This window comes from Canis aureus, chromosome 6, assembly GCF_053574225.1.
Source record: "Canis aureus isolate CA01 chromosome 6, VMU_Caureus_v.1.0, whole genome shotgun sequence".
Classification (NCBI taxonomy): domain Eukaryota; kingdom Metazoa; phylum Chordata; class Mammalia; order Carnivora; family Canidae; genus Canis; species Canis aureus.
Genome location: NC_135616.1, coordinates 70,775,600 through 70,791,759, shown reverse-complemented (window position 1 = coordinate 70,791,759; position 16,160 = coordinate 70,775,600). Strand labels below are relative to the sequence as shown.

Sequence of the window (16,160 nt, the reverse complement as noted above, 5' to 3'; positions counted from 1 at the left end):
TTTATGTTCTCTTTTTTTCAACTATCCTAGATTGCCTTTATCAATATGCACAGAAAAGACTCACCTATACTAATATAATGACTACTCATTTAAAAGGTTTTTTAAAATAATTTTATTCCTATCCTAGGGTTAGGAAGATAAAATATGGTTTTAAAATCTAGCCTTTGAAATTGGAAAAATTTGGATTTCAATTCTAGCTCTGCCACTTAATTGTGGTGACCTTGGGCAAATAATTGTATTCTTGTTTTATGGATGAGGTTATTTGAGTTCAGGGCTTTTTACATTGTGAGAATTAAACAATATAAAAAATGTAGATTGTCCGATGCACAGCAGGTACTCTGGAAATAATAATTCTTGTTAGTACACCATAGAGTAACTGAGGATTCCAGGCGTTTCTTGTTGAGCAGTTAAATATGTGTGTCTTCTTTTGGCCTCCCAGTAAGGAAAGGAAAAAGCTGCCAGTCTCTTGGGGGCCAAGACTTAAGAGAACGTGTGTTCTTTTTTTCTCTCTCTTCAGTGACTGAAATAGAGAAATTATATAAACAAATGCTGGGGAACAGCTCTGGTACCAGTGGCCATTTGCCACAAGCTCTTTAAGCTGGACTTTCTCTGCCATAAAAGGCTTGGGACCAAGATCGGGAATGGTCAGATATTTTTAAAGGGGCAAAGGTTATTTTTAACTTCTTTCAGCCTAGTGAACTTGTTGTTTTCCCAGATTGCTCTTTTACCTATCTGAAAAAGAATCTTAAGGAAATGGTTTCATTCTACTTGTCACAGCCTACTAGAGTCATGGACTAAGCCTGATCTTGGAAATGATCCCATTACTTCTGCACTAAGCCAGAACACGTAGAATTCAGAAGAAAGTGGTAGAAATTCAACGTTGATGACATACACTGGTTTATCATTTAAGAGAGAGTTAAAAAAGTATCGTAATTTTATATTTCATAGTTATATAGAAGGTGATGAAGATGATGACTTGCCCAAGTTTTTGAGAGTAAAATGAACCTGATTTTTAGGGCTTTTTAGGCTAAGGTCAGGTAAGAAACGACTGGTAGCAAAAGACATACCATCAGAATTATAAAGAAGCAAGAGAGTCCTTTGAAAATTTGGAGTGATTCCTGAAAGCAAGGGATGGAAATACATGATTTTTCAGATATCATTTTCTACATCCTGGTATATCAGACAGAGTCTTTAACATCTACCTTTTACTTGGTTGTAAATCTTTGATTGAAACTTCTTAACTCCCTTCCTGATTCTCATTAGATTGCTACTTGCTCTGATGACAATACACTGAAAATCTGGCGCTTGAATAGAGGCTTAGAGGAGAAATCAGGAGGAGATAAACTCTCCATAGTGGGTTGGGCCTCTCAGAAGAAAAAAGAAGCGAGAGCTGACCTAGGTAAGGATCCCATGCATTTTTCTAAGTTGTTTATAGTTTGACTGGCTTCATTCTACAAAACAGAAGGATAAGCTAAATTTGATCTTGTTTTGGTATATTTTTAAAGGAAAGCACCATCTTTTTCACATTCATTCTTTTTGATAAATATTTTCTGAACACAACTAAGTTTATCATCTACACGAGGTACTGGACTACAGTGGTGGATTTATTGTCAAGTATTTATTGAACTTCTATGTGCTAGGCATTGTTCTGAGTTGCTGGAGATTTAGCAACAAACAAAAGAATCAAAAATCCTAAAGATGTAAACAAAGTTTACAGATTAGTATGAGAAGCAAAGAAACATGTTAAAGTAAGATAGGTACTATGTCAAGGAATAATAAGTACATAGGAAAAAAAGGAACACTGGAAAATAAGGTGCCCAGGGGAACTCAATATTTAGATGATATTTGAGTAAGGGAAGTGAAATAGTGACCCAGGTGGACATTTTGAAGAACATTCCAAGCAGACAAAAAAGCAAATACAGAAGCTCTGAAGGCTTGACATGTTCCTGTGGCTAGAGCAAGCTAAGTAGAGGGAAGAGAATAGTAGTGCAAAATGAGGTTCTTGGGCTTTTATTCTAACAGACAAAAAGCTATTGCAGGGTGTTAAATAGAGGAGTATCATGATCTGACTTTTCTTAACTTGATCGTTTTTACTCCTGTGTTGAAAACAAATTGTAAAGGGATCAGTATAAAAGCTGGAAGCTAATTTTGAAGTTATTTGAAATAATCTAGGAAGCAGTGATGGTGATATGGACAGAGGGGTAGCAAAAGATACGGTAAATAAATCACCCAGGTTCTGGATATATTTACAAGGTAGTGTGGAATCAGATGTAGGATGTAAGGGAGAGTTACCAGGGATGACTTCAGAGTTTTAGGACCTGAAAAGCTAGAAGAATGGAATTGCCATTAACTAAGACAGGAATCACTGCAGAAGAAACAGGTTTGGCAGGGAATAGCCAAAGTTCCTTTTGGATATATTGTTTGGTATGATTATTAGACATTCAAATGAAGATGTCATAGAGGCAGCTAGATGTTTAATTCTGCAGTTCAGGGCTGGAGCTATAACTTTGGGATTCACCATCATATAGGTGAAGGAAGTGATAGCTAAGAAAGGAGAAAAGGTATGGGATCTGAGCCTTGGACCACCCCAGTGTTTGGAGATTGGAGGAGTGAAGGAACAGACACAACCAGAGATAGAGAAAGACCGGGAGAATATTGTATCCTGGAAGTTGAGTAAATAATGGAGAGGGGGATGAATTTGGTCAGATATTTTTAGCATTCCATGTAAGACAAGGGCTAAAAATTGGCCTTTGGATTTGGCAATGTGGGGATTATTTGATGACTTTAGTGAGAGCAGTTTTGGCAGACTATCAGTGTCTGATGGGTGTTCAGGATCAGAGAAGAGAACTCAGAGACTACATGTATAGAGGACTTTTTCAGGAAGTTTTGCTAGAAAGGAAAGGAGAGAAATGCGGTAGCTGAAGGAAGGAGCAGTGTTGAAGTTTTGTTTTAATAGGAATATAGCATTTTCTATGTGACTGGAAGGGTCCTATAAAGATGAGAAAACTTGATGCAGGGAAATTTGCTGAAGCAGTATCCTCAAGTGTGAGAAGATGATATCAAATTCACATGTAGAAAACAAACAAACAAACAAAAAAAAACAAATTCACATGTAGAAGGGTAGGTTTTTGCCAGGAGTGTGGAAAGTTAATCCATAGTAATTAGAGAAAAAGTAGAACATATAAGCACATTGAAGGTAGGTGGATAGATGGGATAATCAGATCTGTAGAAGTTGATAGCTTCTGTTTTCTTAGGTAGGAATCAGGATCATCAACAGAAAATAAGGATGAGGGAGGAGGTGGTCGAGATCTGAGGAGAGACAAGAAAGTCTAACATAGTCCTGCAGAGAAAAGAAGAGTAAATGGACCAGGGAAATATGGTTGTCAGGCAGGGGGGTCAACTTTAGGCTAGTGGCTATGAATTAAAAGTGAGCAGTCAGCATGGTTGTGTGTCTGCTGCTCAGGTACAGGTACACTGTAGGTGGGGAGTTGCATTTAGCCAGGCATGTTGTCTAAATCCACAAAGGGCCAAGGGAATTGAGTGTAGATATGAGAAGTTGGCTATTATGACTGATACAGGATTGAAACTGGCTGAGGAGAGAAGTGAGGATATAGTGGTACTGGGGGAACAGTGTCAAAGTGGGGAAGATGAATGAATTGAGAATCCCCTAGGGACGAAGGATTTTTGTAATTGGAATTTGGAATTGCTCACAAAAGTGAGCTGGAAAATAGATGGTAATTGAAATTGAGAAAATGGAGGATTTACAGGTTGGTAGTAATAAGGTCAAGGAATAAGGGACTTGAGTGGGTGGAAGGACAGGCTGTGTAGAAGGCCATGAGAATGAGCAAGCAAGGTATTAGAAAGATCATGTATGTGGATTTTGTAATAACCATGAATTGACAGAGACAGTGTTGAAGGGTAGGAGAGTGCCTCAAAAGCAAAAATCTTCCAAGCACTGAGCCAGCCAGCCAGAAGCATTTCTGATATTACCAATAAATATGTATTAATAAGCTGGAAATTCAAGCTTAACAGCTCACTTTATGTTAGCCATCAAGACCTAAGGTAATGGGGAGTTGAAGATAAGTCTGCATATATGCTCATTTTTCCAATGACTTACTTGCTTAGCCTCTTACAAGTTGTTATAACCAGATAGAACTGGACTCCAGAGGGGTCCTTTGTTCTAAGTCTACTTCAATAAAGACTTTGATGCCTTTATTTTTGGTTTTTGTTTTTTTCTCTTTAAAAAAAAATTCTTTTTTATTAGCATCATAGTTTAACAAGTTAACTAGTTCTACAGAAGTGAATAAGATAAATAGCAGTCCCCAGAGGCCCTGTCCCACAGTTCCCCTTTTTCAGGGATAGCCTTGTCAAATCTTTCAGCTGATTCTTTGATACATATGTCTTTATCTCTAAGTAATATTTGTGCATTTCCATTTCTTTGTTGCAGTTCTCAACATTATCTGTTGACTTCTTACTTTGTGAGATAAGGATTTAGCTCTCTGTGTCCCCACTATTACCAAACCTCTGTATACTCCATATTCCCCTATCTTCCCAATACAGCATTACAATTTGGGTTTGATCAAGATTTAGGTTTTTCTTTTTCTTTTTTCTATTCAGAATGGAGTTACATAGTAAACTGCTGTTACTTTTTACTTCCTCTACTTTTTTTTTCCTCTTGAGGCTTTTTTTTTTTGCCTTGTGAAGATCTATTCACATACCGCAAGTTCACCCATTAAAGTATACAGTGCAGTGTACTTTAGGATATTCAGTGTTAGGCAGTCATCAACACAATCTAATTCTAGAATTTTTCAACATCTAAAATGAGGGTTCTAATTTCTCTATATCCTTATCAGTGCTTCTTATTGTTTATCTTCTTAAGTATAGCCCTCCTAGTGAATATGAAGCGGTATCCCATTGTGATTTATATTTGAATTTCCCAATTTTAGTATATGTGCTGCCAAAGTGAGCACTAGATTTGAATTTCCCTAATGGCTAATGATGTTGAGCACTTTTTCATGTGCTTATTTGCCATTTGTATATTTTCTTTGGAGAAATGCTTCTCCACATCCTTTGCCCTTCTTTTAATTGGGCTATTTGTCTTTTTAATGTTGAGTTTTAAGTGTTCTTTATATACTCGCTGTAAGTCCCTTGTCATTTGAAAATATTTTCTCTTATTCTGTAGGTTGTCTTTTTACTTGCTTAATGATGTCATTTGACTCCGTTTTTCTAATTTTGCTGAAATCCAATTTATCTTTTTTCCTTTGTCATTTGCGCTTTTAATGTTCTATCTAATAAACCATTGCTTAACACAAGGTCACAAAGATTTACTCCTCTGTTTTATTCTAGGAGGTTTTTAGTTTTAAGGCTGTCTGGTCCATTTTGTTTATTTTTGTCTATGATGTGAGGTAAGGATCCAAATTCACTATGGATATCTAGCTTTCTCAGTATCATTTTTAAAAGAGACTATTCTTTACTCCATTAAATTGTTTTCATGCCCTTGCCAAAAATCAGTTGACCATAAATGTAAGGGTTGATTTCTAGATTCTCATTTCTGTTCCATAGATGTATACATCTATCCTTATCCTGTTACCACATTGACTTGATTCCTGTAGCTTTGTAGTAGGTTTGGAAATTGGAAAGTCTGAGTCCCCCAGTTTTCTTCTTTTTTAAGATTATTTTGATTTTGACTATTCTTGGTCTCTTATATTTCCATACAGATTTAAAAACCAGCTTGTTAATTTCTGCAAAATTGTCCCCTGGGATTCTGATAGGGATTGCATCGAATCTATAGATCAGTTTGGGAAATATTGCCATCTTAATGATGCATTAAGTCTTGTGGTTCATGAACGTGGATATCTATTTGCTGCTTTTGTCTTTATATTTACTTATCTCTCCCTAATTTTGGAAAAGGAAAAAGAAAAGAATCCTATGAGGAAAAAGCCATTAGTGTTCCCACCACTCACAAATAATTTTAATTAACATTTATTTTAAGTTACTTTTTTGAGATTTTCCTCCTTTTTCACAGAGAGATTCTTTTTTTTTTTTTTTTCCTTTTTTTTCCACAGAGAGATTCCTAACAGAGTTGTGTTATACTGTAAATACATTTGGATTTCTTGGGGATGTTTTCACTGAACATGATGTCTTAAGCACTTTCTATGTTACCTTTCAGCAAAATAATTAAAGTAGTCCAGTAGTAAATATTCCATAGTTTATCCAACTATTCTCTTATAATTGGAAACATTTTGTTTCCAATATTTTGTGAAATTTTTTCCTGAATTTAGGGTTCCTCCATCCTGTTAAAATAGATTCCCAGAGGTGGCATTTCTATTTTAATTGGAGTAACATTCTAAGAGTATTAATGAAAAGTGTGTTGCTTAACTAAGTATTTTTAGTGTGCTACTAATTATTGTTAGTTTTGGAAGCCAAGTCACAAAAAAAAGTTACACATGCTGACCATGTTTGAACCCAAATAATAGCAACAACAGCATTTAGCCAGTATTGAGTATTGGCACAATCATTCTAAGGACCTATGTGGATTATCTTCTTTAGTTCCCCAAACAACCAAAACTGAAGCTCAAAGAAATTAAACTTGGGATCCCTGGGTGGCGCAGCGGTTTGGCGCCTGCCTTTGGCCCAGGGCGCGATCCTGGAGACCCGGGATCGAATCCCACATCGGGCTCCCGGCGCATGGAGCCTGCTTCTCCCTCTGCCTGTGTCTCTGCCTCTCTCTCTCTCTCTCTGTAACTATCATAAATAAATAAAAAATTAAAAAAAAAAAAAAAGAAATTAAACTTGCCTAAGATCACACAGCCTTGCAGCTGTAGTAGAACCAGAGTTCAAACACTTGCAGTCTGGGTTTTTAGATCACATTCTTAGAAGCACTCTACAGTACTGTCTCCCTTAGAACCCAACACCGGAAGGCATAGTTCATGACCCAACATAGATTTCTCTGTTTCTGGGTGCTGCTAGAGTTACTCTGAAGACCTCTACAGACCAACCGCATGTGTGAATGCCAAAGGCTGGCACATTGGCTATTCAACCCGTTATAATGCACCTTCCAGAAACAGATTGACTGCTGCTAATCACATTGCCATTTTGAAAATTATGGTCCTCTGTTTTCCCAGCTTCTAATTGCTACCCAACCTTTCATTGCTGTCCTGAGCTTCATGTCTTCTCTTCTGGCCTTTTTAAAAACACACCAGCCATAAGGCTTTAAATCCAAGGCATAGCCCCCTTTCCCTCTGCCCTACTTTTCCCAGCAGCACCTGCTCTATCGCTTACTATTATTTCACTATTTCAGCCAGCAATCTCAGCACTGTCAAGGTGAATGGTTGGTTCTTAACCCCAGCTGTACATTATAACCAGTGGTGAAGCTTTTTAAAAGTTTCTGCGTCCGCAGAGGTTTGTTCAGTAGGTCTGGGATGGGGGCCAAGTACTTGTATTTTTATAAAACTCAAGTAATTCTGGTTTGTAGCCAGGATTGAGAACCTCTGGTCTAGGCATTATTGACTGACAAAGATGATTGTCCTTATCTTAAAGAGAAGGAAACCTTACCTGTTCTATCTCATGTGCTGGCTGTAGTCTCACCAGTCAGCAGAATACTTAGAGTCTGTTTTTTGATGCCTGGAACCTCACCATCATCCCTCTCAGCAGTAATGACATTTAACAAAAAATTGTTTAATAATTCCTTGATGGGTACTACAGGGGCACTAGACCTAAAAATGAGTAAATCATCATTACCTGCCCACTAGGTGCTCACAGTCTAGTCTAAGAGGCAGATACAAAAGCTTTGGTACATTTATAAGCATTATTCCTTGCTGTATAAACAAAAGGAACCTACTTCCTGTGGGAGAGCAGGAAAGAAGTTTGTGAATTCTTCACAATGAAAGAAGCTTGTGGATTCTTCACAATGAAGTTAACAATGTCATCGGAGCCTGATACATGAGAATTTTTGCCTGGCCAAGAAAGAGCAGGCTTGGCAAGAAAGTCACATGAACAAAGACAGAAATGTGACAGTGTGCAGCTTTTTCAGGAAGCAGTGAGTAGTCTCCGGTAACAGGATCCTAAAGTAGCAGAGTACATGATATGACTGAAAAGGTAGAGTGAGGCCAGATGGCAAACCCTTATACAGAGAGAAGCTCCAAAGTGACTGATATTGGTAAGCTATCTGTAATTCCTCAAAGGAACTGACTTTCAGGAAGCTTTTAGGATAGTAATGTAGTCTGCACTACCGTGTCATCTGATCTCATGCAATGCTTAGGGTCAGTGGAGATTCAGTAGATGATGTGCTAGAGGGCATGTTGTATTAAATCAATGGATCAATATAGTGGTATACTGTATAGCTGTTAAAAAGAATGCAGGGCATCTAATGTACTTGAAGAGATACAGAGAAAAAGATAACACTTTTAAGAGAAAAGAGTAAATGGCAGAATGTGTTTGTGGTGTATGTGTGTAATAATCTATTGGTGGGTTTTTAAGGTATGATATACTTTTGTGTGTGCTATTAGGCATATAGAATTGTGGGATGCACAAGAACACAAGTAAAACGAGAAGATTCGAAAGAGGACTTTTTACTCTTCACCTTATTCCCCTCTGTAACTGTGAATTTTTTTTACCATGAACTATTATTATCTTAATCTAGTTACTGTTTTTTTTTTTTCAAGTTTTAAATTTGGCCCAGAGTTTTATTACTCTTCAAAGCTAACAAACTCTTCTCTTTGAACCCCCATGATCCACTCCTTCCTTCACTTTAACATCCTAAAGGAAAAATGCCCTAGCTTTCCACCACATCAGATCCCTTGCTGACCTTTAATAAACACTTCAGATGTCTGCCACTCAAGTATCAGAAACTTAGATATCTGCTTGGCTCAGTTCCAGCTGTCCCTGACCCGGCTTTTCCTTCTTCCCTAATCCTGCCTTAGAACCTGCATGTTCTAAGACCCATACTATTTTAGGGCTTTCTGCTTTAACCATACCCTTCAGGCCACTTTAACGGAACTGATGACTATAGGATAGGGGCTGTGCAGTGACTGTTGACCTGCACTGAGTGAAACAACTGGAAAGTTTCTGTCTTCTGAAATAATAACTAATCGAGTTCTAGAACATGAGTACAAGAACTATGATCAGGTGCTCAGCAACAGGTCCCTGTCACTAACTTCCTTAGGGTTTTCCACGAATGATCTTTGTTGAAGGAGTGGCATCACTTTGGCCATTTCTAATCATATGGTTGACAGGAAATTTTAGGCAAAAATCCATTTGTAGAATTTCTCTGTCTCAAGGCAAAGCTGCTTGATTAGTGAAAAGCACAGGATAGAACATACAGGGTGACTAAATGCCTGAAATTAGTGCTTGTTAATCTGTATTCTAGCTAAAAGAAGAGATTGTATTTTTATGTCAGCTCATCCTAAATTCAATTGCATATAAATGCAATTCAATAATTAAACTGAATTAAATATCAGAGTTCTAATTCAAAGAGTTTGTGACTTAGAAATAAACTGATGGCCTTTCCTTGTTATTGGAGACAGGAACACTATTTCAGAAATCTAAAAAGCTCAGAAGGAAAGTAAGAAAATACAGAGTTGTCTTTGGTGGGGCCTAAGGGGAAAGAAGCATGAAGTTAATATGAATTTGCCTCAGGAACTTGCCATTGCTTATAAATAAGAAACAGGACACATAGAGAAGAGTTCTATCCACTGATTTGCTTTACTGAGAGCAAGCAGTTAGTTTCTGAAATGTTCTTTGGTATCCTTTGGCTTGTGGAAGATGGCCATTTGTAAATTAAGGTGGAAAACCAAGTGAGGCCTAATAACCTTAACAAGTAATTTATTTCTTGTGGAGATGAAAAGCTCTCCATTTAACAGATCGGAAACTGAAGCAGAGGAGGTAGAAGGTTGTGTTCAAGTCAATAGTAAGTGATTGTGCCAAATTTTAGACCATACACTTCTGTTTGGGAGCCACTGTGCAGTGCCTCTCTGCCCTAGCATTACTCAAAAGTATTATCAGGAATCCTAATGACAACGTTGCTTATGAAAACAAAATATATTAATAACCTTGAATGTCTTACTGTTACCTAAGAATACTTGTTAGCTATTAAAAATGACAGTATAAGTCTATATTAATGTGAGAAATGTTCATGATCTACTTGAAGCATGTTACTAAATAGTATACAAATTATGGTCTTATTTTCATATAGAAAAAAATTAAGGTGTATAATGTATATATTACATGCACAAGTATAGAAAAATGCTAAAAGTGATTTACCTCGATACTTTGAAATTTTTCTTTTAATTTTTCTGTATTTTCTAGATTTTTGTAAGTGTATGTTTTACAACAGTAGTTGGGAGGCTGTTAGGAAAGGGGAAGGAAAATGCTGCAAGGGTGTGGTAAGAATCCAGTGATTTGTGTAATCTACTCACTGGGAAATCCATCCCTATAAGAGTAAGTTAGCTCTAATTTTCCTTGAGAATTCAGGAATTTTCTATGACTTTCACTTCTGATTTTTGTGACCCTCTGTTTTGTTTTGTTTTTTTCCCAGTAACAGTGACAAATAGCCAGAGTACTCCTGCCAAAGCCCCCAGAGTAAAGAGCAGTCCATCCATTTCCTCCCCATCATCAGCAGCTTGTGCTCCAAGCTGTGCAGGAGACCTCCCTCTTCCTTCAAATACTCCCACATTCTCTATTAAAACCCCTCCTGCCAAATCTCGGTCTCCCATCAGCAGAAGAGGCTCTGTTTCCTCTGTCTCTCCAAAACCACCCTCATCTTTCAAGATGTCCATTAGAAACTGGATGACCCGAACACCATCCTCATCACCACCCATCACTCCACCGGCTTCTGAGACCAAGATCACATCTCCAAGAAAAGCCCTTATTCCTGTGAGTCTGAAATCATCCCAAGCAGTGGCTTGCTCAGAGTCTAGAAATCGAGTAAAGAGGAGGCTAGACTCAAGTTGTCTGGAGAGTGTGAAACAGAAGTGTGTGAAGAGTTGCAACTGTGTGACTGAGCTTGATGACCCAGTTGAAAAGCTTCATTTGGATTTGTGCTGCCTTGCTGGTAACCAGGAAGACCTTGGTAAGGACTCTCTAGTTCCTACCAAACCAAGCAAGATTGAAGGAGCTAGTATTAGTATTTCAGAGCCTCCTTCTCCTGCCAGTCCTTATGCTTCAGAAAGCTGTGGAACACTACCTCTTCCTTTGGGATCTTGTGGAGAAGGGTCTGAGGTGGTAGGCAAAGAGAATAGCTCCCCAGAGAATAAAAACTGGTTATTGGCCATGGCAGCCAAACGGAAGGCTGAGAATTCATCTCCACGAAGTCCATCCTCCCAGACCCCCAATTCCAGGAGACAGAGCGGAAAGACTTCTCCAGGTCCGGTAAGTCAGCTGTGATGGGAAGATGTGTTTCGTAACTAGAAAGGGGCCAGTGAGAAGATACATGCCCTAACTTGAAGAGGTCAGGCACAAGTCCCTTCTCAGAAGTCAGGATGCTTTCTTTCCTTCCTTCCTTCTTTCTTTCTTTCTTTCTTTCTTTCTTTCTTTCTTTCTTTCTTTCTTTCTTTTTTTTTTTATTAACATATTTATATACCTAGGGTTGCCAGATTTAGCACATAAAAATTCAGGACAAATATTGCATGGGACATATTTCTACTAAAAATTCCTTATACTAAAAAGTTATCTGTTTGAAATTCAAATGTAACTGGGTGTTGTTGTGTTTTATTATCTAGCAACCCTATTTGCTCCCATTAAAATGCCTTCTGTCAAGGTCCAGGGGTGCCTAGGTGTCTCAGTCCATGAGGCTTCTAACTCTTGATTTTAGCTCGGTCATGATCTCAGGGTTGTGAGATCGAGCCCAGGTCAGGCTCCAAGCTTGGTGGGGAGTCTGCTCCTCTTCCTCTGCCCCTCCCCACTTGCCCTGGTGCGTCCTCTCACTTTCTCTCTCTCTCTCTCTCTCTCTCTCTCTCTCTGAAATAAATACATCTTTTTAAAAAATTCCTTTTGTTACGGTCCATACCCCTCAGCCTTGTTGCCTAATTCCTCATGGCCTTCATCATCCTCTAGTATATCAATTCAATGATATCTTCCTCTTTGTTTAACATTATTCCCTCCCCACCCCACCCCTGCCTTTCTTTTTATTTTCCCCACCAACCCTCAGCCCCTGGCAACAACTTTTTATAGATTCCCTCCCCTTTTTATAGATAAAGCTGACATTCGTGCAAGTTGCCAACATCCATAAATAGATTGCCAGTTTGTAATTATAGTTTATGATTATTCAAAATATAGTGAAACTTATATACTTACAAAGCAATTTAAATGCAGAATCCTTCCAGATTTTTATGATTTTCCCCAGGCTTTCTTTTACAATCATCTTACACCAATATTTTTGGCAATTCACTTATATCTATACTTTTTAAACATTCAGCTTGGTCTCACTTAACTTTTTTGGACTCATTTCATTGACCGGCATAATATTTAAGTTAATTTCAAAAACATGTTTTGCTGGCAAAAATAGGTTTGTGAACTTTAGAAAGCAAGTGACTCATTATTAAGTGGTGGAGGGGGAAGTAGCTGTGAGCATTGGGTGAGTATGGGCACCCGTCAAAAGAAGTAGAAAGCTTCAGGTAATCAGTTTGCAAGCTAAGGTGAGATGGGTTAAGGAAGGTTCTGCTGTGCTTCATAGTAGCTCTTGCTCTGTGTTAAGGAGAACATGGTAGAATGATTAAAATCCAATCCAAGAATCTAAAGGGCAGAAGGTGGAGATAACATCAGGCCAGTTCTAGTTTAATAAGTGTTCATATCCCCCTCCTACTATCATGAAGCCATGAATTATCCCATAATTGTAGGGAAAATAAATTAGAAATATTTTAAGGATTACTTTGAACACAAACTCCCAACCAAGACCTTGCTACAGAACATGAAAAAAAGAAAGAAAAGAAAAGAAAAGAAAAGAGAAAACCCAAATATAAGGAGTCTTTCTTTTCTTCTCTCAAAATTATCACTGTATCTGTTTTTGCCCCTAACCAAAATTCTTATTTTTTTTTGTAGAGGAATGAGTCTCAGCTGTGTGTTAGCAGAAAAATAACTTCAATGAATAATTGTTTTCACTAATGTGTAAATTTTAAAGGCTTTTAAAAATAAGTGTGCTGGCCTCATATATTTCTGGTTTTATAATTTCAGTCTTTGAAGCTAAAGTTTCTTTAAAAGAATTTTCTTATGTGCATGATGATAGTAGATTTCTTCAGAAAAGAGTAACAGCTGCCATTTGAATCGCTATCCTATTTGTAAATTTGGAGTGGTGATTTACTCCTTTACTCCCTTATTTCAAAGAGGAGGATTATTATAACCTTTGATTCCTAGTAGGAGGTTTAACTTTATCTTAGAAAATCTCTGAAGTCTACACTTTCTTTTTCTAGGTCACTATTACTCCCAGCTCCATGAGGAAAATCTGTACATACTTCCATAGAAAATCCCAAGATGACTACTGCAGTCCTGAACAGTCAACAGAATTATAGATCTAATCTGAGTGAGTTAACTGAACTTTGGCCCATTAAAACAAGACAAAAAATGCAGCAGAGTGATTCTATAACTCTGATGTTTAAGAAAGTTACCGTTTTTTCATTTTCAGAGAAAATCCATTCAACTCTGAAGTTTACCTACTCTGGTTCTTCTACCATAGCTTATATGCAGCTTCCTCGGGATGAATGCTGTGTTTAAATTCCATAAAGTAAGTTTGTCACTCTGTAACTTTTTGAACAAGTAGTCTTCACTTTTTAAACTATGCCTCTTCCCTACGATAATGACATCCCAGCTCATAGAGGCAAAGGCAAGACTTGTCTCTTGCTATTCTGAGACTGTAGGTGCACAGTGGAAAGTATCTGCTGGTCATGACAGGGGGCCTGTCTGTGAAGGCCAATTGCTGAAGAAGTCTTCTGCTGAGGAGCCCTAAATCTGTGCTGCCTCAAACAAATATAGTTTCATTTAAAGTTTATATAATCTTTTCACTACACTTTTGGATTTTCTTTTGTTTTGTTTTTTTAGCGTATGTAAAAATGTGACCAGATAAGTACATTTATCTTGATTCAGTGTTCAGTGTTAAAAATACAGTCTCTTAAGTTAAAATCATCTTTATTTTAAGAGCAGTTGATCAATGTCAACCCCTTTCGAGAAACTAGGAGAACAACACTAGAAACCTTTACTTGTCTTTTTTCCCCAAAATATATCTCCTATATGAGACTTAAGGTTCTTCTCTTTATACTAAGCAATTTATTATGGTACCAACCCAACATCATGTTCTATAAGAGGTTACAATTTTTGCCATTTACTAGACAAAGATACTCATAAAATCAGTAGTCAGACATTAAAGTTGGGGTTTGAATTCAACTTGAATTCAGTTCTCTAGGGGCTGCAACTTTTTAAGAATATAAGTCATCAGATTTTAAGAAAAAAATAATGATATCTTATTGATACTTTTATAAAAGAACATAACTCTGAACTAAAAATCCAGAACCCAAAAAATAATTCTTGGCTTTAATTTGATTTTTTTTGGATTCTCTTCATATACATGAAAAATAACCCGCTAGCATAGCCCTGAGCTGAAAAGTCATGGAAATTTCTCTAAATATCTAATATAGAAGGTGTTTAGATTGATTCTAAGTTAATAATGTATAAAATATCTTGAACATCTTCTCTTTAATCAGCAGTTACATATCAATCGTCTTGAAATGAACTGTTGTTTTTTATTTTTCCCCTTTATAACCTCATAGACACAGCTTCATGTACTTTCTATGTACTGTGTCTTTGGGAGGGAAATCCCCTAGCAATCATGAAACTTGATTTATTTTATCCATATCCCTGAGGAGTATGTAGATTTTATTCATATTCTTGTCATAATTTAAAAATCTGTTTTTAATGACAAATTTTAATTCCTTTGATTACTGTAAGTTAAGCTTGTACCAACCAGAACTATGTGTGTGGATTAAAAATGGATTCTCTATGGTTTTATCCAAGGAGAAAAATAAATAAAGAGAAGCCACAAAATTGTTGTTTTTGAAACAAAGCACTCTATAGCATTAACTGAATATTTAGAAACTCTACTTATAATTAGTGTTTGATTTTTTTTTTTAATGATAGGCTGTGGAAAGATGTTATTTAATGACCACATCTTCTAATAATGCTACCTATCTTTTTGCTTTGAAAGCCAATGAGGGGAGAAAAAAGGATAACTAAAGTAGATCAGTATATTCTTTGTATCCTTGAACATCTAACAGCTCTACTGAGTAAAATTGGGGTAAATGTGGCTGACAGAAACTGTGTTGAGAGTTTACCGGCTGTAACATGTCCCACTTGGAAAACTGGTACCTCAAATGGGTGCCAAAGGTCAAATGTAATGAGATAATAATTATCCCTGCCTCTGTCAGTGTCAGACTTTGAACTGATCCTGAATAATAAAGCTTTTTACCTTATCTGATATCCTTTTCTGAGCTTTTTGCATTAACCTAGAAGCAATTGACACTAAAGAACTATAGTAGTAATCAAGAATCCTTTCCACTTGCTCAGTGAATAAAATTTGTTTATTCCCAAGGATATGATCGGTTCAGGCTGAAAGAGGTTTTAATAAAATACTTCTTGCTTGGTCAGACCTTGAGTGTTTAAGATGGCTTGGATTACTTGATGAAGTAGGGTGGAGTGATGTAGTTCTTTTTCTAAACAAGTATTTCCAGCCCAAGCTTTTCCATTTGAATACACTCCAAGCATTATTGCTACAGTGCTGTATTAGAGTTTCCTTTGGCTGTTTCAACACAGGCCCTTAATTTACTTTTGTGAGGGTTGACTAATTAGTCCTTTAAAATGTTTCCTTTAATCTGGGCTACACATCTAACTGATGATAAATCAAAACCATCTGTAGCTACCCCTGTCAGACTGACAGAGGGAGAGTTCAGCTCACCACCCCATCTCCAGCCCTAAGAGCTTAAAACGTCACTAAGACTTTTGGAACACCCTGTATAAGAATCATTTTTAAAAATCTCAACTGTGCAATATGGACGTCTGGAGATAACTTCTTAAAGTTTGTGTGTGTGTGTTGCTTTACCCGCCCCCACCCCCAGCTTCAAATTAACCTATGGCCATGACCTTGTATAGGTCATATATCAGGTCAACACATGCTTTTTGAG

At 37.2% G+C, this 16,160-nt stretch overlaps 1 protein-coding gene across 3 annotated transcripts in view; it reads left to right on the top strand.

Moving 5' to 3' along the window:
- DTL (denticleless E3 ubiquitin protein ligase adapter) overlaps nucleotides 1-15,457 on the top strand; it is a 43,064-nt gene extending 27,607 nt beyond the window's left edge. The window contains exons 13-16 of one of the 3 annotated variants that reach the window (XM_077902191.1): nucleotides 1,264-1,399; nucleotides 10,535-11,367; nucleotides 13,404-13,513; nucleotides 13,616-15,457. In XM_077902191.1, the coding sequence (XP_077758317.1) occupies nucleotides 1,264-1,399; nucleotides 10,535-11,367; nucleotides 13,404-13,502 (1,068 nt within the window). In that variant the 3' untranslated portion in view covers nucleotides 13,503-13,513; nucleotides 13,616-15,457. Of the gene's footprint in view, nucleotides 1-1,263; nucleotides 1,400-10,534; nucleotides 11,368-13,403; nucleotides 13,514-13,590 lie in introns of all 3 variants that reach the window. The other 2 variants (XM_077902193.1, XM_077902192.1) reach the window with 2 other exon arrangements.
- Nucleotides 15,458-16,160: the final 703 nt, after the last annotated feature.